The sequence below is a fragment of the Passer domesticus genome, chromosome 17 (assembly GCF_036417665.1).
Source record: "Passer domesticus isolate bPasDom1 chromosome 17, bPasDom1.hap1, whole genome shotgun sequence".
Classification (NCBI taxonomy): domain Eukaryota; kingdom Metazoa; phylum Chordata; class Aves; order Passeriformes; family Passeridae; genus Passer; species Passer domesticus.
The window spans coordinates 11244986-11269633 of NC_087490.1; the positions used below are offsets into that span (position 1 = coordinate 11244986).

Here is a 24648-nt window from a genome sequence, read left to right on the forward strand (position 1 = left end):
TGAGCTGTTAACATCATCCTCTCCTGTCAGAGTCTGTGAGAAGTGGCTGAAAACTGTCTGGACAAAACAGAAACGCCAAATAAGCCCATAAGAATAAAACTTGTCAGCTTCTTTGTACCATTCTTGAACAAAAGGCACTCCAAGATAAAAGTCAGATGGACATTTTTAAGTAGGTGAGAGAATTTTTGAAACACATCAGCTGGATCAAACTCTGCCCTGGTTTCGCTTTCACAGCTTTTGGCTTTGAATTGATGTACACAAGAAGAGAATTTCTATTTTCCCATCCTAAATGACACAGACAGCGTGAGGTGACATCCTGACCCTTCAGAAGCCATTTGGGAATCAGCATTTATCTGCAACAAGCCTTGATGTCATCCAAAAACTTCCCACCATGCTGTGTTGCTGTGTGTCTAGACTCTGACTTTTTTTGTCACAAATGGTAGTGTCCTGTCCATGTTGTTTTTCTTTAAAAAAGCTAAAAAAACACAGGCTTTAATTTTTCAGAGTGACTATTTTTGTGCCTCATGCTGATTGCTTCAAAAACCTTGGCCTAACATTTTCACTTTCTCATGAATTGAATGTGTTAAGGAGGAAGGACACCTCTGTTCCAAAGCTGACAGGAATGTCACCCAGCTCATCTAACTCATAAAAGCACTGTCAAGTTTGAAAAACTATTGTATGTTCAGAAGATACTTTCTGCATTACATAAAAGTGATATAAAAGGCTTGCTTTGAAAAACAAGCCACAAGCACTTGCACCAATTCAGGTTAACAACAGACTTTTCTGGATGGAGATAAAATAGAATGTGAAGAACAAAAATACAAAGCAACTGATCAATGTTCCTTTATTTATATCCTCTATTTTGACAGCATTTCAGCCTTTTCCTCCTGGAGAACAGTGCTTTGGGATAACAATGTTGTTGGAAAGTGGCAGTGGGAACCCAGCTCTGAGTGGCAGAAGGTGGGCACAGAACTTTAGTAAGGCCACTTGGATTTCCTGCAGACTTGATCCTTGGGGCGATTGGGATCAGCGTGCGCAATGTCCTGGCCTGCTGCCCTCCCAGGAGAATGAAACCAGCTCCACAAACCTCAGCAGACTTTGTTCAGCAAACTTATCACCGAGAACAGCCCTTGCTTGGCAGCACAGAGCAAAATTTGCCCTTTAGAGGCAATCAGTTATGGCACATTCCTAAAACATCTTATTGTTCTTGGAGTCTGCTGCAAGGGGTGACTGACCATTTCATCTGACCTTGAGCAGGAGGCTCTAAAGAGCAGGCTCTAATCTCAGAAACACTGCTGTGAACCCAAGACCAATCAGTGGAGTTATTTTGGATTTTTCAGACAAGAAACAAAACCAAGCAGCACGGCAAGGAACAAAACTGTGAGTGTTTTCTAGAGAAAGCTGAGTTAACTCTGCCCAACCAACCCCTCCTTGTTAAATAACATCCTATGCCACACTCCCACCTTGGAGGATCCACAGCCACATCCACCCTCCAAGGTGGTCTAACACCACATCAATGGTCTTGCTGCTGCTATGGCATCATCTCCCCTCATTAATGCCAGACTTTGCCAGTCTGAAGTTATGGTGGGACAACTGGGGCTAAATGGATGGGAGCCAGCACCAGGCCAGCCTCCTTCTGGGCCTGACTCTCCATCCCCAGCACTTCACACCAGTGCAGAGAAGGTGTAACCTTTCTGGGCTGGGCAGGACACACAGCACCCACTCCACAGGGTGGGCAGTGCCAGGCAAGGCACAGGGCAGTGGGGTTCTGAGGTCATCAGTGGCCACAGAGATCTCCAGCTTCTTATCTCATATTGCTTGGGACACCATTCTGCCTGGTCTTAGACTGGTTTTATATCAGGTGCTGGGACCAAAAAGGAGTGATGAAGCCACTGCTCCTCTCAGCAGAGCCAGCTGGGGGCACATACCTTGGCTGTGCCTCTCCTGCTGCACAGGAGCTGCAGCTGCTCAGTGTGTCCTGAGCCAGCTGTGTGCATCTGGCCCAGGGCAGGAGAGGTGTGAGGCCACCACTGACACGGTGCACACGGGAGGTGGGGCTGGAAACGTGCAGAGCTCTCAAGGTCCGACCTCCAAATCCAGACTCTGAAAGACACAAGTTTGGATAAGAACCCATTAGACCCAGATTTAAAGGACCAGGATCCTCTCTCATGCAACAGAATACTCTCATAAAGGCACAAAACATACAAACCCTACAACAAAGATCTAATGTTTTTCTGCCAATCCTTTAGTACTTTAAATCACTTACAACTGTAGACATGACAAAACATCCAGAACCAGACAGACTTCTTGGCTGTTGGTATTGTCTTAAATGCCTCAGCTCACAGAACAAGCCACATTCTGCACAAACAGGCTTAATTTTTAAAGACGTCTGTGGCCACTCCTTAGGCTTTAGCTGACCACAGTACAGCTGCAAGTGGGAAGCAGAAACAGGCTGGGGATGCATTTAGGTACCAGAATAGCCATAAGGAAATTAATTTTTAATTTAACACAGTCAGACCTAAGTGTACATACAGCACAATATTTATAAGAACGGAAACAAACAAAGAGGAGGGGTCAGATTGCTTGAGCAAAGCAGTGTTGTCTCCTCTTCCTAAAAGCTCTTGTTTTCACACTAACATCTTCCATCTGTTGGGGTGGGACCTCAGCAGCCCGGCCGGACGCGTCCATCCCCTTGTCCGTGGTGTTCCCAAATAAGGTGATCTCTCTTCGTGGAGCAGGATTCTCATTCGCTCAGGTTTCTTCCCACCCGGATTTGCTGCTCTCTGTGGTCGAGCGCTGTCACAACTTTGCTCGGCAGCATCTGCACAGCAGTGGCTGCAAAGGGAGGAGAGGAGCGGTGTGCCTGCAGATCCAGAGAGCTCTGGATTGTTCATTTCCATTCTCTTTCCTCCACAAGTCACCTCTGCAGGATGTCTTTGCAATGAGCAGCTTCCACAAGCCATTCCACAAGCTAAATAAAAGACAAATTCTATCCAGAGAACTGGATGGAACTGTAGAGCTGAACTCTTGTAACAACTCTCACATCAAACTTTCCTTCAAAATTTGTATCACTCTCCATGCAAACTTATTTGGAAAATGCCCCCAGAATTATAGAACAAATAAACTGGAACACTGGCCCTCGAGTCTGTAAGACCTGACTCAGATAGCACATCACCCACAGTGAGATAACTTAAGACAAGTTAAGCATAAACAAATCTCAGCTGCTTCCTGTAATATTTACCCAAGGCTGCACTGGGAGTTTATAATCTCTTTCATGTCTGTGAAGATTCTCTGGTGATAAAGAGGTCAAGGCACTGGGCTAAGCCTTGATTGTTTTCTTTCAGGCAGTAATTTTGAATATTCAGACACCACTGCAAATGCCAAGCAGCACAGGGGCAGCCAGGGGGCTGCATGCATGGAGAGCACAAATCTGGTGGAAGAAATGATCATGGCAACATAAAACTTCAAGGATGACACGGGATCTCTCTCACTTTCCCCAGGTTGGGAAGTCCCACAAAACTGGGCTCCAATGTGTGATTTTGCTCCTGCCTCCAATCACTTGAGCTGTCAAACACAGCAACAAGTTCAGCCAGGCCAGTTCTAACAATGTCTGGCCATGGAGATTTCCTTTCCCAGAGTCAGAACAATCAGACTTCATGGGTTTCCATCTCACCATCTCTTTTCTTCTTACTTTGGCATTATCTAAAGTTTTCATCCTGCCTCTTCTTTCAGGTTACAGAGACTTGAGAAGAGGGGAATGTTCCTTTCCTTCTGGGAAGGTGAGAGGGCTGGAATTGTCTCAATAGAAAGCAAAATCTCAGAGCAGCAGCCTCCCAGTGCACCCAGCCCAGATCCCTCCACCCTCACCACAAGTGCCTTCCCCTCAGCACCGAGGAAGAAAGGATGGGTATCAGTGTTTACAGAAACAGTGTTTCTCCAGGATTAAGAGATGGGGAACTCACAGGCACCTCCATCAGAAATACCAATCTCATCTGCTCTCTCTGTGTTTTACGTGCTCAAAATACTCTTTGGAGAAAACAGTAACTGATACCAGGAAAGCATGACAAAGGAAAGCAGATCTCTTCTGGGAACTCGTAGGTAAATACGTTTCCTAAAGGTCAGTATATGGACTGAAAGCACAAAGGAAACATGATCTGGTTTTAAAGTTCAAATCCAGGAGTCAGGAGACTTGGATTATGTTCCTGGCTCTGCCACAGCTCTCATGCCCAACCACAAGGCACCCGTCCATCCCTTTTGTCACTTCATTTAACCAGTTAAGAGCTCAGACAGCAATCAGTGTCACTTCCCAGCCTTCCCGTGAAGACCAATAAATTGTATGAAATTATTGTATGAAGCGTTTTCTGTTTCCCAGAAGGAAAAGAGGAGCTAATCTAAGTTAGTCGCAGTGCTTAGAATTGCAAAGTATTACATTTATGGTTGCTACTTACTGAGTCAAATTCTGCAGTGATTTACAACCTGTGCATTTCAATTGGCACCAATTTAACATGACTCACTGCATATTTTAATCCATCATCTGGGGACTCACATGGGATTCTAAGACTATCCAAGAACCTAATTGAAATAGCAAAGAGGCTCCAAAATCCAACTATTTCAGGCCTAAGCATGGCTTTTGAAGGAACTGCGAGAACAAACTCGCAGACTGAGAGATTCCATGAGCAAGCTTGACTTTAATTTATAGTCTGGTTCGGATTGTTTGGTGTTTTTGATGCTGCTGTCCTTGTTTCTGATTTATACACTGTGTATTTATTGCTGCTTTGAGGCACGCTGACAACTGATGTTCAGCCTCCTCGAGGACATAAATTTGCCATTTTTCCCAGGTGAAGCCTGGGCCCAGGGCTGGCTGTTCCTGTTCCACACGGATCCTCTGTGCACCTTTCCATTTCAAAGGAATTAAGTAACCATTCACCTGACACGTACACCAGCCACACTTGACATCCCTTTGTGCTGTCAGAGGCTGCCAGAAATCTTAATTGGGTAACTGCAGCAATCTGTTTGTACATCTCCTACACATGCGACAACAACCTCCCTCAGAAGGAGCCGCAGAGCCAAGTTTATCCTCCAGAGGCTGAATCTCGGACCTACTTCTACCGCTCCTCGCACTTGTTCCGTGAAGGAGCCCCACGAGAGACTTGTCCTGTGCCGTGTCCGCCCCCGCGGCCCTCAGCCGCCATTCCGGGGCTGTTCGCGGCGGGAAGGGGACGGGACGGGGCTGCGGGCGCAGGGGGAAGGACTGACCGGGGCATGCTGTGGGGACACCGGGAGGGCTCCCAGTGCGGCGGGCTCGGCGCTGCGGCAGCCGGCTGTGAGGGCAGCGATCCACGATCCGCCACCACAGCCCGGGGCCGGTCGCTGTCCCGGGGCCGGGGCCGGTCCCCTCACGGACAGGCCACGCCCCTCAATGATAGACCACGCCCCTCACGGCCAGACCACGCCCCATCACGGCCAGACCACGCCCCTTACAGATCGACACCGCACCGCCGCCCGTGACCACGCCCCCTACATGATAGACCACGCCCCCTCACCGTCCGGCCCGGTTCGCGCCGCTCTCCGGTAACGCCGGAAGTGACGCCACGCCCGTGTCCTGGCAACCGTCCCCGCGGTAACGGCGCGCGCGAGGCGCCGGTCGAGGCCTCCCCGCCAGGGCCCGACCGGGCCCGATCCCGCAGCCCCGACCCCGCAGCCCCTCAGGGCCCGATCCTGCAGCCCCGACCCCGCAGTCCCTCAGGGCCCGATCCTGCAGCCCCTCAGGGCCCGATCCTGCAGCCCCTCAGGGCCCGACCGAACCCCGATCCCGCAGCCCCTCAGGGCCCGATCCTGCAGCCCCTCAGGGCCCGACCGAACCCCGATCCCGCAGCCCCGACCCCGCAGCCCCTCAGGGCCCAGCCCGCCCCGCTCCCCGTGACCGCCCCCCGCCTCTGCTGCCTGTGCCCTGCCGAGGTTTCCCCGGGCCGCAGCTATGGGTGACCAAATGCAGCTCATTGTGGAGAAGCTCAACCAGGAGCCCTTCAGGAAGAGCTACAATCTGATCTCGTTTGACTCCCTGGAGCCGCTGCAGCTGCTGCAGCTGCTCAGTGACGTTCTGGGGGAGATTGACCCGAAGGTAAGGAGGGCACCCAGACCTCCTGAGGTGGCCTGACACTGGAATTTGCTTTTATTTAGGTCTGGCTCAGTATAATCATGTGGCGTGCTGGCTCACCAAAAGAAGCTTGTATGGATCTTCCAGGAAATAAATGTGCTGGCGAGAATCCTTCCTGCCTGCACGTCTGAGTGCTCTTGGCAAACCAGCAAAGGCTCCTTGGGCAGGGCAGCATCCCCGTTCCCCACAGGCTGTGACGATGTTTTCCCTGTGAAATTAAAGATCTCGGTTCACAGTTGTGTCTGGTCAAAGTCAGGCTGTGCCCTGCAGGAGCTGATCAAGAGCTGAGCCTCACGACTGTGCTGTTGCAATGGAAATTGTATCCCACTCCTTGGAGGCTGCCAAAATGTGTGTGAGGTCAGAAGGGACCATTCACACACCTGGGTGTGGATACCTGTGCCAGGATGTCTGACTTCCAGGGTGGATGTGGTCAGTGTGACTGCACAGATGGGATCCCAGGAGAAGATATTCCTGGAGTAAACTGACAGGAAAATCCACTAGAAGAGAATTGAAGTTTGGTGATTTAAGGGATGTTCTGTACAGAGCATCTCACTATTGTCTGGTAGATTAATAAAGTCAATTCTTTCTGTGTTGCCAGATAATTAACATCACTTGGACAAACAAGTTTATAAAAATAAAAATAGTGTAATTGATGGTAGGAAAAAATATAGTGTTATCCTAAAAATCAGTAATTAACTATTAAATTGATTGTTTTATAATAATTACAATAAGTTTACTATATGAATAATAATAAAGAATAATTAGTTATTTAATTTTAAATCCCGTTCAGCATGCTGTCGACATCAGAGAGGAGCTGCCTGAACAAACAGCCAAAAGAATGCTGAATCTGCTGGGAATCCTCAAATACAAACCTCCAGGGACTCTGTCAGACCTGTGAGTACCTTTTTGCCTATGAATCATGTTAAAACTCCTTTTTTGGGTTATAAGGACTGACCTTTAGTTCAGGTGAGTGCTGCTGCAATGTCCCCACGGGTGCTGGGATGGGATCCGAGGTGTGGCTCCAGCTGGGCTCTGTCCCCATATCCCAGTGGATGTTTTGGGGTCCCAGCTGGGCTCTGTCCCCATATCCCTGAGGATGTTTTGGGGTCCCAGCTGGGCTCTGTTCCCATATCCCTGAGGATGTTTTGGGGTCCCAGCTGGGCTCTGTCCCCATATCCCTGAGGATGTTTTGGGGTCCCAGCTGGGCTCTGTCCCCATATCCCTGAGGATGTTTTGGGGTCCTGCTGGGCTCTGTTCCTTTGTCCCTGTGGATGTTTTGGGGTCCCAGCCGGGCTCTGTCCCCATATCCCAGTGGATGTTTTGGGGTCCCAGCCGGGCTCTGTCCCCATGTCCCTGTGGATGTTTTGGGGTCCCAGCCGGGCTCTGTTCCCATGTCCCTGTGGATGTTTTGGGGTCCCAGCTGGGCTCTGTCCCCATGTCCCTGAGGATGTTTTGGGGTCCCAGCTGGGCTCTGTTCCCATATCCCTGAGGATGTTTTGGGGTCCTGCTGGGCTCTGTTCCATGTCCCTGTGGATGTTTTGGGGTCCCAGCCGGGCTCTGTCCCCATGTCCCTGTGGATGTTTCGGGGTCCCAGCCGGGCGCTGTCCCCATGTCCCTGTGGATGTTTTGGGGTCCCAGCTGAGCTCTGTCCCCATGTCCCTGTGGATGTTATGGGGTCCCAGCCGGGCGCTGTCCCCATGTCCCTGTGGATGTTTTGGGGTCCCAGCTGAGCTCTGTCCCCATGTCCCTGTGGATGTTATGGGGTCCCAGCCGGGCGCTGTCCCCATGTCCCTGTGGATGTTTTGGGGTCCCAGCCGGGCGCTGTCCCCATGTCCCTGTGGATGTTTTGGGGTCCCAGCCGGGCGCTGTCCCCGTGTCCCCGGGGCTGTTCTGGGGTCCCAGCCGGGCGCTGTCCCCATGTCCCTGTGGATGTTTCGGGGTCCCAGCCGGGCGCTGTCCCCGTGTCCCCGGGGCTGTTTCGGGGTCCCAGCCGGGCGCTGTCCCCGTGTCCCCGGGGCCGTTTCGGGGTGCCGGCTGTGGCTCCCGGGGGGCTGTGCCTGCAGCGGCGGCACCGCCCGGCAGAGGGCACCGCCTGGCCCGGCCCAGCCCCGGTCCCGGTCCCGGTCCCTCTCACCTGTGCCAGGTGATCCCAAATCCCGCGGTCCCCCCGCTCTGCCGGCATCCCCCGAGGCTGTCACAGGAAAAGAGGAGCTGTCACTGCTGGCTTTATCCCTGTACTGTGTTACAGGGTTTTTATCTGACTCAAGGTAGAAGGATCAGGAGCCTGAACTGCAGACTTCCAGCTCAGAATGGGCTGGGTTGGAAGGGACTTTGAAGATCATTCCACCCCCCTTTCACCATCCCAGGTTGCTCAGAGCTCCATCCAACCTGGCCTTGGACACTTCCAGGGGTGGGACAGCCACAGCTGCTCTGGGCATCCTGTGCCAGGGCCTCAGCACCCTCACAGGGAAGAATTGCTTCCTAATTCAAAGCCCTCTGTCACCGTGAGGCCATTCCCATTGTCCTGGTAAAAAGTTCCCCTCCATCTCTATTTTGTGCTCCCTTCAGGTTCTGGAATGTGCAGATCCTTCAGCCTTATCTCTTCCAGGCTAATCAAACCCAAGCATCATCATGAGCATTTTCTCTTCTAACAGCATTACAAAAATCATTAGGCAAGTGGAGACAAGGAATTTGACATTTGACAAGGAATGTCAAAACATTGCAGGTTTTTTGTTCCAAGCCAGCATCATTCTTTTGTTGGAGATTTATTGGCATTTTCTCCTGGTTGCTTCCATACAGGAGTGCTTTCCGCCAAGGGCTGGTTACTGGAAGCAAAACTGTAATTCATCCTGTCTTGCACTGGCTTCTTCAGAGGACCAGTGAACTCAGGACAAGAGCTTACCTGGCACGATTCTTAGTGAAGCTGGAGGTGCCAGCAGAGTTCCTGCAGGATGACACTGTGGCTGACTTCAACAAACAGGTACCATTCCTCATGAATGCCAACACTGCACGCTAATTAAAGTGCCAGTGGGAGGAGGGATAAATGAATCAGGGAGTTAATGCTGGCATACGTGTTCAAGTGAGTTATGTTAAAAGCTTGTTGGAATCAAGGATAAGCAAAGATTCATAATAAAAAGTTGATGTCTTGACCACTTTTCTTCCAATAACCCTGAAATTATGTATTAATAAGTAGCATTGAATTAAAAGGCCTTAAGCCCATTAAGCACTGGGTGCCAGCTGATGTTCAGAGCCATTTTGGCTTAGACAGACTTTTAGTTCTTAATTTTTGAGCAGGTTCGAGGGTTTTTATCTATGAAATATGACCTGGATATTTTTAACTTTATAAAATTACCACTTCAAACAAGTCCAGAAAATGTTATGACCAAAAGTCGATGTCTCCTAATTGTCCATTAATTGTATTTTTAGCCATGATAGTCCTGTGATAGTATTTGATGCCTAATATTTGTATGAGCCTTACTCCACTTTTGCTTTAACCATTTATTTTTTTGTGAATAAAGAAAAGATTTCTTTTTCTCTGTGCTGACATTCCTACTTATTATGTTCCCACTTCTTTTGTGAGCATTAAATGTTGATTTTAGATAGTCAGACTAGGTGGGTTTGAAACGTAAAAACTTGAAGTGAACCAAAGTTTTGGCTTTATTATCTGAAGTACATATTTACTTATTTTTTTCCAGTTTTCAGTGTCTTTTGTTCTGCTTAACCACAGTGGGTTTGAGTGTTTGTAAGAGGTAACTTGATCTGTTAACTCTGCATCACCAAAGCTGAACAGTCTGACTGAGACTTGACTAAGCCTTTTATTTTTTTGTTACCTCTAACAATATTGGATTTATACCTTGAAATAACTCAGCAGAAGTAGCAGAGAGAGAAAGAAATGCAGATTGTATGTTTTGTTCAGTATGTCACAGTCTTAATGTGTATAAATATCCACCTCCATAATTTCCATTACGTAAGATGTGTTCCTTTTTGGGATTACAGTAATAGAACCATCTCATTAAACTAATACTCTGCTGATTAATTCAAAACAGAAGCTGGGGTAATAGAATGCCTTGCTGCAATATAACATGACAGTGCAAATATTTAGATACTAATGAATTAAACAATTAGCCTGAATTATTTAGGTACAGTCTTGCAATGGTGTCTTTTAAGGGAAATTTCAAAAATGAGAGTTCAGACACCTTTTAACAGACAAGTTTTATGGGTGTGTAGAATCAAGCTAAAATGAACTTCTGTGAATTACTTATAGAAGATACTCAGCAAACCTGCCACCTTCCCAGCCCTGTTGTGATTTAGACATTGCATTGCCTGCAATATATAATTTAAGAAATAAGCAACTTCAGGCATTAATCTCATTGTTCAGCCTTCAGTGATTTGCTCCCAGGTGCCAGAGATCTCTTTCCATATAGGAACCTGGGTGGTTTTTTGGTCATTTGAGTGTGTCCCTTATTTCAGGTGCATGTGGAGCACCCAAAGGGAAAAGTAAGTTTTTTGTTGTGATCCCTCAAACTCTGCTCTGCCTTGTTTGAATCCTGCCAATGGCCTTGAAATTTCATGTTCCAGCAGGGAAAAGTCTTATGGAAGTCCTCTTTTGACAGAGGTAGAAGCACACAAAGGAAAACTCCTGGACACCAGCAGTGGGAATGAGTTGCTCAGAGACCACCTGCTCATTTTCATTCTTGTTAAAGGACTTGAGAGTGCATAAGGGCTACCATGGAAGCCAGTTGGGTTTTACTCCTGCATTTTGTAACTTGTTCCTCCTCATCCAGTCAGTACCTTGCTTGTCACACCATTATTTGCCACTTAATCCAGCTCTTTGTGATTTTATCTTCTTCTCCTTGGCCATTTTATTGCTATTTTTTTGAATTCTTTCCAGCTTGTCAGTGTGTGCTTGCTGCTGAAAGAACCAGAGCTGAGCAGAGTGCTCTGGCTGCTGCTTCCCCAGGGCTGCAGAGAATGGAGGTGCTGCTTCACTGCTCAGGGCTCCGATGCCTTTGTTTGAACTGGCCTGTGCTGTTGCCATTTGGTATTCACCTTTCATATCAACTGCTCTTTCCAGGAAGTAAAAAATGACTTGATACTCTCCTTTTAGATTTTTCCATCTCATTGAAGGGCTGTTTCTGTGGAGATAATCTTTCCTTCTACCACAGCTCGTGTTTCTCCGAGTTGAATCTAAATTTATTTCCTCTCCATATTTCTAAACTCTTGCTGTCCCCTGTTATTTCTCTACCCACACAGACTTTCACACTGCCTCTCAGTTTAAGATTCCTGGTGGGCAAAGTACTGGTGTGGAAGTAGCACACTGTCTCCTTGTCTCTGAGTGCTGAGCTGCATCTGTCAGTCTCGGGGATGTTGTGAGGGTTATGCAACGTGGCACAGCCATTTCTCACGTGTTCACTCAGCTCTGCTCTTGGGCCACTCTGGGAACTCAAGCCCCATTGCTTCCTTCAGAAGTGTTGTTAGAGCAAACACTTCCTTTTGGGGCTGATTTATATATGTGGTATACACAGATGTATAGTAAGAGAGAGTAATTTATTAATTTATCCCTCTCAGGTGACATTTTCCTGTTTTGCAAATACACTGTATACTACGAAAGGAGAAAATACTGAGGAAATTGTGAAGTTCTGATTGTCTCTTCAAATGGAAGATAATGCACTGTGATTTATTTCTGCTTTATAAGTTGACAGGCTTTTGCAATGAGAAAATGCCTTTTTATCTTGTTCTCATATATTTCTATGTCTACATTTACTGTCTTAGTAGTAAAACAGTGTGTTGATCTGAAAATCCTTAGACACAGAGCTCATTCTGCACAATTTCCATTTCATTTCACAGTACGAAGAACTCATGGAAACATTTAAAAACCTACATAAGGAGCACGAGCAGCTCAAAATATCTGGTTTATCAACTGCAGAAATAAGAAGGGTAAACAAACTCAACTTTTTCTCTTTAGTTGGTGTTTTGCATGTCAGTTCCATGTTTGTTGGCTTTGTGGACAGTGTGAAAGCCACAGAGGCCAGAGCTGGTGGGCACTGCAGCTGCCTCTTGAGCTGCTCTCTGTTGGCAAACACCAAGTCCTTGCTCATGTTCAGAGCTGAGATTTCTGGAGCAGATTGGGGAACAAGGCTGCCAAGACTCTGTGCAGCATGATTTCCAAATATTGGAGCTCCATTTCCTCCGAATGCAGGCTGATACAAAGCCTTTTGCTTTCCTGATAGCAGCTAATAATTCCAGAGGGTGTTGAATGAATTAAGAGCTTAAGTCAACAGAAATTATGAACCCACGTGGCTCAAGTGTTAAGTGGAGATATTTGCTCTGTTTCAGCAAAATAATTAAGCTTGTGTACAACTTTCCAGTGGACACACAGAGAAGCCAAGCAAATGTTGAGATAAGGTCTACATTTGGAGAATTCATTTTCCTTTCTCTCATAACTATCAATCAGCGGAGTCCTGCTGTTGTAAAATAGGACTAAAGCAGAATAATAATAATCAGATACATGTTTCAGCACTAGAAAGTGTTTCTTTTAAGACAGTTCTAATACAAGAAATGGCAGCAGACATCTCTCATAAGCAACTTCATGCAAATTGGTCTGCAAGGAAGTGGGTAATGCTGGTGACATTAAGAACATATGTCAGACTGCATCAGATGTGGAATTCGTACTGATTCCTTCCTTGGTGGTTTCTGTTTGTTTGTTTTTTATTTTAGAGAAATCCACCTGCTTTTATTTTAAATGTTCTCTGTAATGCTCAAGGATGCAGATGAAGAATGTTAGCATAAAGAGAGTGGGAACTGTGGGGGAAGTAAGAGAGAAGAGAGATTGGAATCCTGGATGTTTGATCATAGATCAATAAAATTATAACCGCCTCCATCTATTCAGAGAAGAATTCTGATTTTCATATTAATTTGAAGAGAACTTAGTCCAATCCAATATACATGGGGAATAAATTAATGTTTCTTTATGTGTTTTTCCTGCTTTTTAGGACATCAGTGCAATGGAAGAGGAGAAAGATCAACTGGCCAAAAGAGTAGAGCGTCTTAAGAAGAGGGTAACAAGAGAAGTAACACTCCTACATTTCAGTGTCATAATCCTTGGCCTGCAACTCTGATTTTGGAATGCAAACAAGGATTAAGATAAACACACTGTATGTCTAGGAAGGAATCAAGTAACTAATTGACCTACAGGGAATCTCCCCAGGCGTTGATCCAGAGCTTTTAAGAATCTCGAGTCCAGTACTTTGCTGTCATTTCTGAGTAGTAACGTGTATGGAAGGGAAGTGCTAAGTGGGCTTGTGAGACATATGATCTCTTTAATGTATTTCTCAGCTATCTGACAGCAACATGCACTATTTATCCACTTGCTGTAGGTGGAGACAGTACAAAATCATCAACGGATGCTTGAAATAGCAAGACAGCTTCGCTTAGAGAAAGAGAGAGAAGAATCTCTGGCTCAACAGAAACAAGAACAGAAAAGTCAGGTACTGGCATAACAACACACCTGTAAAAGAGTTGTTCATGTTTGCTTGGGAATTTTAAAAATACATCAGGAACAGCAGTAGCTGGGAGAGCTTCTCCCAATCCTAGAAAATTAAATCCCATTTAAAAGATCTATGTACATTTTAAGGGAAGAGGCTTGACCCTGCAAGTTTTGAACACCACACTGAAGGTACTTGGCTGCCTCAGCTGCCACTGACATCATCCTTTAGCATTCCCAGGAAATGTTCCATGACTTACTGCTGGAGCACCCAAAGGGAACTCTTCACATTTATGGTAGTGAGCAAATGTTTCCTTGGTTTGATTTCTATCTCTGCACGAAGGTTTCAGGGGCTGAGCAACACAGCAAGTACCTTGTATTTTTCCTGGGTGGGGGACAATATGTATTCAGGAGCAACCCTGGGATTTAGGCCCCTGAATTTGGGAAAAATTATGTTCTGAGAGGCCCTGGGAACAGTTGTCATCCAAGTGTAAGGGTGGGTTTTATTCCTGTCCCGTGCTTCAAAACAAGATACTTCTGTAGAATCCAGTGCCATTTGTTACACTGCCTCACCAAATTCTGTAGCCTCAATTTCAAACTATTAAAATAGGGAGAGCCCTCAGATTTCTTCTATTGCAGCCTTTGTCTGGATGTGGGATCACTGGGAATCAGTGGCCTCTCAAGCTGTTTGCTGGAGTCTGAGTAAGACCATGACTAAAATGAATGTGATGTCCAGTTAATTCCAGTTCTTACTACACGTCTCTCTAAGTCACAGAAATGCAAATCAGCTGGGGCTTGTTTGGCAGGAAGCTGTGCAGACTGCTCTTGGGATGGACAGTGGACTGCTGAGACAACTCAGCTGCATTGCAGGATAAGGGGAGTTATCTGCTGCAATCCTGATTCCTGCTGCCTTTTGTTGTTGTGGTAATGCTCAAGCCACTCATATTTTTGGTTGAAAATTGTTGGATGAATTTCTGCCATCAGAGAAAATACCACTTGGGAGAACAAGAACACTCTTTTCAATTAACAGGAGGGAATATCAAGTAAACCCAGGCCAAGTGTTGAAAATTTGGTCTGGCACATTTCCCTTGTGAAACAGAAAATCACCAGGCATTAAAGCTGCCATGTTTTGTGTTTGGGGTTCTTTTGGGGCTCTGTGGGTTGAGTTGTTTGCACATGGATTTCCAAGGAATGACCCTGGGTGTGTCCAATTGTCTCTCCAAAGTTGTTCCACGCAGAGCAGAGGCTGCAGAGAGCCCAGGTGCAGCTGAAGGAGATGCAGCACGTGGTGGCAGATTCCAAACCAGAAAGTGAGTAGGGCTTTTCCTCTTCCATCCTGGGTTAGTGTGGTGCAAAACATGCTATAGAATGGTGTATAAACTATTTCCAAAATGACAGACTCTGACTACTTCTTAATTTAAATTTAGTAAGCCAAGTCATTGTCCTCCTCTTTCAAGAACATTTACTGTTTCAGTTGCATCACACAACTGCTTTGGCAGCTCTTCTGAGGTAAAGGATTTTTCTCAGTCACCACCTCGTAGCATTGTTAATACTTTATAATTTTACTTTGATTTTTTAATGATTCTCATCTGCCGCTGAACCACAAGTGGAACTAAAGGAGTATCTGAACCATCTCCCAGGGACTTGCAGTGGATTTTATAACTGTTCCTTTTTTGCAGTAGCTATCAGAGAGTTTATACAGCAAAGCTGTGTCAACAATTCTATTTCAGTTCCTGGGTTTTTTAAAGGCCAATGGAAACTCGATGGGTTCAGTTCACAGAAGCAAAGGTAACATAATAAAAAGCCAGTAAATATGTCATTTAATCATTGAGATGAAAATAAAGTTAACATATTTAATTTCCTTATCTCGAGTCCTGCTTGCAGGGGAAAAAAACAAAAAGTATTTAGATGTTCCCAATCAAAGCTTGGAGTCATTACTTAAGAAAACTTGTGTTGAAATTTTGCCCAAACAAAGACCTCAGGACTCAGCTTTGTAATTGCTTTCCCCAGTTACAAAGGCACTGCCTGTAGCAGCAATTACAGAATGCCAACTGTGGGGTTTTTGAAATAATTGAAATTAGGTGACCACAGTGCACTGAATAGGTTCCACTTATTTTAAAAGCTTTGTTGGTCTACAAGGTAGCACAATTTATTTCATTTTGAAGATTCCCTTTGGCTGCAGTTTGGTACCTCAGCTGCCTCCTGGTCCCAGCCTGGTCTGCTGACAGTGCAACAGCTGGATTTTCTCTGGAAGTCAGATCCTTCCCTTTAAAGGAAACTTCTTGCATTTTTAATGCTTCAGGTGCTTTTACTTCCTAAACAAGATAAAATGTTCAGAGTTGTTGCTAACGAGCAGAAGCTTTGTTGTTTGTCTTACGGATTTGATTACTTCACTTTATAATTAATTTTATATCTAAAGAAATGTAAAGGAACTCTGAAGGAATGCAACTAGCACATATTCATGAGAGTTATTAGCATGCAATTAGCATCAGCCTGCTTGAGCTGTGCCAGGAGAATATGCCTTGTGGTTGGTAGGATTTCAACTCTTAGAAACATATTTAGAATTTATTTGTATTGTGTCATTAATTGTTATGAGCTGCTACAACACAGCTGGAAGTGATGCTGCTGGTTCACAGAGCACTCCTTCCCTGCTTGTTCACTTCAGTCCTTCCCTGATTATTAACTCCTGTCTTTCCCTGTTTAATAACTTCAGGACTCAGGATATTGTTTAACTAGAGAAGGATTTGCTGCTGGTAGCACCAAGTAACATGAATTTTCATATTCTGGAGGGTTTTTTTGTGGTGTTTGTTGTGTTGAATATGAAGAGTATTTTTATTAACACTGGGCTCTGGTCTGAATGAGCACAGCCCAGCTCACACTTACTCTGCAGGACTGACACCATTTTGCTCTGCTGCACAAACACAAATTGATAACATGAAGAAACAAACCTAATCACTGAATTCTTGGTCTCTGTCCATTTTACAGGACATTACTGGTTACTTTATTGGCAGATATAGGAAGAAGTGAATGAGTAGCTTGAAAATATTGATTAAAAGAACGTGTTAAAACGATCTGTTGATGAACAGTAAAATGTGTAATTTATAAACTTCGTTAGGTTAATATGTAGAAATAGATTTAGAACACTGAGAACTTCAAAGATACTTGTCAAAGAGGAATTGCTTTGTGCAGATGCCTATTTTATTTCATTCTTGATGAAAACCAGAAATTTAGGAACCTATTACTTAAATATTCCATTTGATATAAAAAATTAATATTTTTCTCTTCCACACAATGATCTTTTCCTAAAATTCAATGTTTAAATGATCTCCTCCAACACTGCAGACCACATTACAATTAAAGTTATAGAAGTATTTGGGAAAGGAGACTGGCTTAGGTGGAACTTTATTTAATCTTCAAATGATTTTATTCATTATAAAGTCACTGTCAATCGATGCAAGGTCGTGGTAAAGCACTCTTAAGATAATTTGATATCTGTGATGAGAATACAAGTCTGGTTGGTGAGATTGATGGTGTGGCTGTAGTTGATTTTTTTAAGGTCATTAACTCTTCTACCCCATTTTGAACAAACAAGGCAGCAAAAATTCAATGTGGTCTCTGTTAAAATGATTCAAAGGAGTTTAGTGGAAGGTTTAAAGAAATGGAATGGATGTTTGGGTTGTTTTTTGTTTGGTATTTACACTAGATTCCTGAAAGAAAATAGCAAAAATGATCTCTGGTGAAATAAAAATAAGGAAATAGCTGAATAATGAGGAGACCCTTGATTCCAAGTGACCACAATCACTTGGGAAGCCAAGCTCGTGCCAGCAGTGTTTATTTTAAGGACTAGCCAAATTCCAGGCTGCCCCTCCAGGAATAATGTATATGCAATGTATTTATGGCACGTGGGGCTCTTTCCTAGGACGTGTCTGGGAAGAATTTGTGGCTCAGGTGTGGGAATGGGAGGGCTCAGCTCCCACTGCCACAGATGAGTGCACTGAAAGCCTTCCCTGCTTTCACTGCTGGGAGAAATTCCACAGGAGAGTTTCTTTGCCTCTGGGTTTGGCCCTGCAGCCCCAGGCCAGCTCAACGTTCAAGAAGAGCACTGAGAGGTCAGAGAGGTTTCAAAGAGCTCTAAGGATAATTATAAACATGAAAAGCAGATCTCAGAATCACAAATTCAGGCAGCTTTTGGTTTTTCAGGGATACGTGGAAGGGATGATGATCTGCCAGTGTTTGCACGTTCCAGGCCTCTGTTTAAGAGAGGGAAAGTGAAGTGGTGTTCATGGAAGCTGTGGAGGAAACCATTTCAGCCCTCTCTTGTGGCTGCAGAAAGGGAAGGGAAGGATTTGGTGCTGGAAGTCTGTTCTAGGTTTGGTCATGGCCTTCCCATGTGGTATTAAACCAGCTGTTGGCAGAGAGTCTATGAAATGAGTGTCCCTCTCCTTTTCCCCCTTTTAAAAACTGAATTCCTGTTGCACATGGTTCTGGTTCTGCCCAGTTGGCAGCCTGTAGTGGGATTCTGAGCACAAAGTTAATCAAGATTTAGCTCCATTAACAGAATTGTGCAGAGAAAATTGCCTCTCTTCTACATGACTGAGCAAGCACGAATAAACTCTTTCTCCCATCCCTCTCTTTATAATAATAATAATAAAAAAATTTGAATGGAAAACATGAGGAGTGCTCTGAATAGCTCTCCACATGTAAATATGTGGTTGGCAGAAGCTTGCTAAAATAACCTGAGGGCACAGAGCCAGATTTCTGTGCTGCTTACGTGTGTAGATTTTGTAACCATAAGTCACAATGTTGAAACATTAAAAACAGAATTTATATGTGTAATGGAAAGATCTGAAGTATGCTGGCCTTTTTTCCTCTCTAGCCTGGGAATTTCAAAAGAATGCTTTTCACTGAAAAAAAACCCCAAATCAGGAGCTGTCCTGTGTTTTGGTTTTTAAGGTTCTGTTAAGCAGCAAAAGTAGCTCTTGGGTAGTTACTTCTCCATGTGTTGAGTTGTACAGGAGGAAAAATATATCCAGTATTCAGGAAAGAAATGAAATTACTCATGAGGGATGTTGACATCATGTCTTTCCCCATCAAGAAATCAAGTTTTAACTTGTTTTATTGCTCCATGAGGACTCAGCACACCACAGAACCACTCAGGGGGGAACAGGGCTTGGTAGCAGCTCCGAGGTTGTTTGAGAAATAAATCAGATTGTGATCAAGGTTATACCCATGAAGGCAAAAGGTCTCTGCTCTTATCAAAGCTCTTGTGGTTCTTTGCTAAGTTTCTTGTCATATCTACAACAAATCATTTAAGCATGTATATTTTTATCAGAAAACTGGAGCAGCACAAGAAATGAAGTATAGGTTATATATGCAGGTTTCTTTGCTGCTAAAAACCTCCAGAAACTGATTTAATTAAAATATTAATATTTCCTATCAGAATAACGTAATTGCTACCACCTTGATTTCCACACTAAAGATCTTGGTTATAAATGTCAGGCTGGAGGGGTGCTCCAGTCAGTCCTGAGGTGAGAATTCAGCTCACAGCTCTGTGGGAAGCAGCTTTGCTGCGTTTGCAGAGCTGGGAGATTTCTAGTGAGACACTAAAATGTGCTCCCTCCTGCCCAGCTCTGTCATGGGCTGAGGAGGGTTGGAATTGAGCTCTTGTGGAGGAAAGAAGTGGGAAATCTCCCCCAGCAGGCCCCAGGGTGTTTCCCAGGTGCAGCTGCAGTGCCAAGTGCACGATGGCTGTTCCACAGGCAGAGGAACTCCACTCTCCCACTCCAGAACCAGTCTGGGGGTCTGTGTTTGGATAAATGGCCCCTCCACGAAGGGGAAGAGGTCCTTGGATGTGTTGCTTTCCATAAACACAGAAATCAACAAGCTGGGAAAGAGGAACTCCCACTCACTTTTAGTTTGACTTCCTTGGCAGTGCTGCTTTCCCCAGGGCCTGTTTTTTCTCCCAGTTCTGGAGGTTTTCTCAAGAGCTGATGGCTTATTTCCCTTCTGGCAGCTCTGCTGTCAGAGTGGGCTGGGAGCAGGGCTCAGGAGGATCTCTCAGGACACTGATTTAGAGGTAAATAGCAGCAGAAAAACGGGGGCCCCTTTTCCTGGGCTCTTTCACTTTGTTCTGACCTTTCCCTTTGGCAGTCAGGCTTCTTAGCCTGAGAACCAAAAGCTGTTTTCAGCTACATCCTTTCCAATCCCTGTTTCAGCAGCATCAGCTGCACTTTTGTATCTCTGTGCTCAACTTCTCTCTGCCTATGCAGTAAATGAAAGAGATGGAGATTTTGAACTTCTTGTTTTCCTTGGCATTTCATCACAATTCCATCTTCTCCCTAATATGGAGAGAACTAAAATCCCAACCATATCAAGTTGTTTGAAAATGAAAAAGAACCCTGGATCACCTAGATAATGAAAAATACTCTGGAATACCCATTCCCACTCCATCTGACATGCAGCTTCTGAATCTTGTAGTCCTTGGCACAGTTGTCTCAGGAATTAGTGCACTGAACTGCCTCTTGTCAGTGGAGACTGTGCAGTGTCATTTAAATAGATGTTTCCTTTTATTCTTGCATTTTTCTATCTGTGAATTGTTCTTATTTTGGGTTTATTTAAAAATGATCTGTTAAGGAGCCTGAATTACTCTGCCTAGAAAGAGCCAAGTCCTCCTGAGCCTGGTGAGGTGTAGGTGCATCAGGCTGGTGTCCAGCAAAGCTTATAAATGGGGTTGCTTTTTTCTCCTGGATTGTTATTTTCTGCATTCTCAGTCTATAAACTGTCCTGAGGTTAAATGTTTGTTCTTTCAAGAAGAAATCTTTACAGGGAGACAATCTGTGTTCCAGCAATGCAAAGGACCCTTAAAGCAGGCATATTAAACTTTGCCCATTTTAATGCCTTTTTAAATGCCAGACAGAAAAAAAAAAGTTTTATTTTAAGCATGAATATCCAAGGACATAATAAATCTATCAACGAGCTGGACCAAATTAAGATTTTTTTTACAGATAAAGGTTCAATGGCTGTTTATGTCAGCAGTGTGTGTTGAATTCTGTATGTGACTCAGCTGGAGTTTCCTGTGAGAAGGGGTTCACTTGTTATTAATGAGAAGAATCTCTCAAGGAGCTGATAGTTACATGTTCAAGATAGAAGTGCATAATAAATCCTCTTATATTGTTTAAGATCCAGATTAAAAATTTAAATCAAGTAACTCCCCTTTTCTCTGAGCACTGAAGACTCAAATGTTATGCTGTTGTTATTGTAATCAGCTGCTAAATACTTTAATGTGTTGGGGAAATCAAACTTAATTATCTGCTACATTGCTTTTATAGACACTCACTGATTTAATTTGTTTTTAAGGTTTAATGAAGAAACTAGAAGAGGAGATAAATTTCAATTCCTACCTGGTAAATGAAAAAATACCCAGAGAGATGGAAAGTAAAAAGACTTCAGTGTATTTCTTACAAAAGGTGGTTGCAGAGCCAGCCATGACTCAAGCTGATCTCACTGCCCTGGAGAGTGAGGTGAGGGGCCAAGGTCACCCTGCTTTTGTGTTCTGTGGCATGGCTGAGCTGCCTGGACCTGCAATGTTCTTATCCCAGAGAAAATGTTTCATTCCCAAAGCAGCATCCCTTCAGCTGTGAAACCAAAGGTGTCTCAATCCCTAAGTGCAAACTCTGGTAAGGTGTTGTTAAATACCACAAAAGAGACACAAATAAACCAGCCCCAACCCCAACCATATCCTCAGGTGCTATTGAGGAAGTTGTGTCAATGCAGCACTAAAGGGCTGATTTTCCTTCTCTTCAGATTTCACTTGTTTGGAGCTCTCCCTGCCCCCGAGGGGTTTTATCCCAACACATCCAGGACATTTTCTGAGGGATGTGTCACAAGATGATGCCTTAACCCATGTGCAATGGCTCAGAACTCCTCAGTGTTTGCAAGAGCCCTGCATTGTTTGGTTTAGTTTTTAAGATCAAAGAAAATATAGGTATCAAATACTTGATTTACCTTTCCAGGCTTTTTCATAAGTTAAAAGCAAATAGTCTTAAAAAAGCCTTATTTGTCAGATCTATTCAGAACGTGCAGAGGGGCTTGTTGCCACACAAGTACATTTATATATTAACTCAACGAAGTTTTGCTATTTGCATAATCCTAAATAAAAAAATTAAATATGAAATATAATGTCCTAGAAGAATTTAGAGGAATGCTAATTATTAGTATTTCTATTGATGATAATGATGAAGATTTACACCAGTGTTAGAGGGAAGAAGAGCAGTTTCTTACCAGCTGGTGTTTAATACCCCTGGGATTTCCAACTCAGGCTTTGCCATGAAATGGAGATAATGAGGAAACAGAGTATCCATCTTAAGGGATGACAGCATTAATAAATGGCAGATTAGGGCTGAAATAATAAACCAGCTCTGTGATTCAGCCTCTGCTTTCCTAGATTAGTTCCTCTAATCAAAACAATATTTGTGGCTGCAGTTATGTCTTTCAGGCATGCTTGAAACTCTGTATTGTACATTTCTTTTCCAAGAGTGTTGTTTGGTTTATTGCAATACTTTAAAAAGCTTTAATTTTTCCCTCTTTCTCCATGATGTAACCTTTGATTTGTTATATTTTGGAAGTATCTTCTTCTTGAAAGATAATAAAAACATGTCATGCACTTGGCTGTAGTCACAGCATGGCCTTAGGCACCTTTTTTTTTCTTAAGTAGGCTTTTTATTATCTCAGTGCCTTAAAAAGGAGCTGAAGTGCACCAAGCGTGTTTCCACCATGCATTTTATAATATAAACCCAGGAATTTATTCACACAAGGGAATTCTTATGCCATTTTCAAATCCAAGCCTGTTCTAGCACTAATAGAATAGAATTCACAGGAGAGTTGTTTTTTTTTTTCTCCAGGTGTTGGAGTATTTTTAGTCCTATTGAGCAATTCATTTGAGACTCTCAGTTTTCCAGGCACATGGATGTTGCTCCCAGGGTGCCAGGGTGCTGCCCAGCCCTGTCCCTGTGTTCTGCTCTGACTCCCTGGGACTGCAGCACATGTTTACACTGCTCCCTCTGCAGCAGCAGAGAAGGAAAGGAAGGTTGCTGTGGCTGTGTATTCCATGGCTGGGGGAGTCCCAGGGCACTGGAAAGCTGGAATCTGCACTCTGGGGTGGCTGAGAGCTCCAGAAGCTCAGCAGTTTGGGACTAAGGACAGCCAAGTGTACCTTGTGGCAGGAGGAGAAGGCACCACAGACCTGGAGTATGATGGTCTGTGACTTTACAAATTGTTGATGAAATCTTTATCACTTAACCTTTATTTGCTTCCCTTTGAACTTCTGTTAAATGGTTGGATGAAAGGGAATTTTAGTTCATGTCAATAAAATTACATTTTTCACTCAGTATGTGGCAATTTCTCATTTCTGTACCAACTCATTGCATTTTCTCTCCACATGCACCAGTTTATTTCATTTTCAGGGCCAACTTCATGGTTCTGCCTTATCATAAAGGCACAGAACTGGAAATCCAAAAACAGCCTCTTCCTGGCCAATACTTAATGACTCACAGAGCTTTTTGGGTCTGTTTCTCTGTTTTAAAAAAAGGAACTGGCTGGATTGTAAATCTGGGTTGCAAAGCATTTAATTCTTGGAGAAGACAAAGACACCAAGCTCTGTTTCCTTAGTTTTGCACTCTGTCTTGCAGATAGAGGAAGTCAATGCACAAATGAATCAGCTGATTGAGAAAAGGATCATCACATATGAGCCAACTGATAGCAAATTCTCCATGTATCGCCAGCAGGTAAGAAGGAACAAAATGTGTTTTAAGCAGAAGCAGGAGAAAAAATCAGTCTCTGATTGGTTTACATGCTGATTTTTTCCTTTGGTTTATCTAGCATCATCAGTAGAAATACATAATAATGGAGGTCAGAAAGAAAATCAAGAGCTGGTGAACAGATGTAGGGCTGAGTCAAACGTTGCTTTTAGTCCTGTCAGTGAATCTTTTGACTGCTGTCATTGCAGCACAGCAGTTCTGGAAGGGGCATTTTGGAGGAGCTATTCTGGTAAAGTTCCAGCTGTGGATGGATTCTTACAAGGCAGCATGGGGGCTGCCTGCTGCAGCTCTGTCCCTTCCTTAGGAATGACCAAATGCCATTTTTCTCCTTAGCACCTCTTAAGAAGGAATTCTTTGATTTCTCATCCGGAGGCTGTAAAATAATCTTGCTATAAAATGGGCTGTCTGGTCCAGTCTTAGTAAGTTCCCAAGTTCTAAAAAGGATTTATGAACTCTGAGATTCTTGGAGCTTCCACAGGAACCTGAGTGATTCCTTTGCCAGGCTACCTGCACCACTGCTATTTTATGGCAGATCTTCAGTGTGGTGCTTATGGTGATGGCTTGAAAAATCAAAAGGCTTAAGTAAAATGTACCAGTGGGAGGGAAGAAATGGGGATAAGATATGTACTGCAGTTCAGTCACAAATGCAAAGTGAAACTTGTTTTTGTTTTGGAAGAGATGCTCTTCCTGAGAGAGAATCCTGCTCTGGAATGTGCTGGGACCAAGGAGGCTCCACCTCAGGAGCTGAGGTTGCTGCTGGGAGATCAGAGCCTGGGGAGTTCTTTGCTTTCTTCTGCCAGGGCCTGGGTTCTGTTTCACAAAAGAATCAGCTCTGTTGTCCCCTGGTTTGTCACCACAGACATCTCGTGCAGCAGAGAGCTGAGCTCCCACCCCAGCACAATTCTGTTGGAGATTTATTTAGGGAGAAAGCTGGTCCTCTCAGCTGAGTGTGAGAAAGCTGCTGTGTTTTGGCTTCATTTTTTTGTAAGTTTTCCCTTTCACATGAAGAAACCAGCCATGCCTCAAATCCCTGTACCTGCATCTAAATGAATGTGTTGTGTTATTTTAGAGTATTTTTCAACAGGATACTTTGGCAAGAGAAAAAATGCTTTTTTTTTTAATCCTTGAACTAATGTATACTTATGTAACCAAATCTGTTCTGGTCAAAACTCAGGTGCTATTAAATATTCAGT

General features: G+C 44.3%; 1 protein-coding gene and 1 long non-coding RNA gene across 5 annotated transcripts in view; one reads left to right on the top strand and one right to left on the bottom strand.

Moving 5' to 3' along the window:
• Positions 1-795: 795 nt before the first annotated feature.
• On the bottom strand, positions 796-7274 carry LOC135282927 (uncharacterized). 3 transcript variants are annotated; one of them, XR_010348899.1, is made up of 4 exons: positions 7113-7274; positions 6552-6654; positions 6218-6365; positions 796-2103 (listed from the first exon to the last, which is right to left on the bottom strand). It is a non-coding gene; the product is annotated as an uncharacterized LOC135282927 (long non-coding RNA). The 3 variants fall into 3 exon arrangements; XR_010348898.1 differs by having other exon boundaries at positions 6218-6654; XR_010348897.1 differs by lacking the exon at positions 7113-7274 and having other exon boundaries at positions 6552-6691.
• The window catches only part of IFT81 (intraflagellar transport 81), a 38600-nt gene continuing 19501 nt past the window's right edge, over positions 5550-24648 (top strand). Inside the window, exons 1-9 of one of the 2 annotated variants that reach the window (XM_064393162.1) lie at positions 5550-6121; positions 6948-7051; positions 8957-9137; positions 12005-12094; positions 13150-13215; positions 13534-13644; positions 14866-14950; positions 20997-21160; positions 23327-23422. In XM_064393162.1, the coding sequence (XP_064249232.1) occupies positions 5978-6121; positions 6948-7051; positions 8957-9137; positions 12005-12094; positions 13150-13215; positions 13534-13644; positions 14866-14950; positions 20997-21160; positions 23327-23422 (1041 nt within the window). In that variant the 5' untranslated portion in view covers positions 5550-5977. The remainder of the gene's footprint in view (positions 6122-6947; positions 7052-8956; positions 9138-12004; positions 12095-13149; positions 13216-13533; positions 13645-14865; positions 14951-20996; positions 21161-23326; positions 23423-24648) is intronic. The other variant, XM_064393163.1, reaches the window with a different exon arrangement.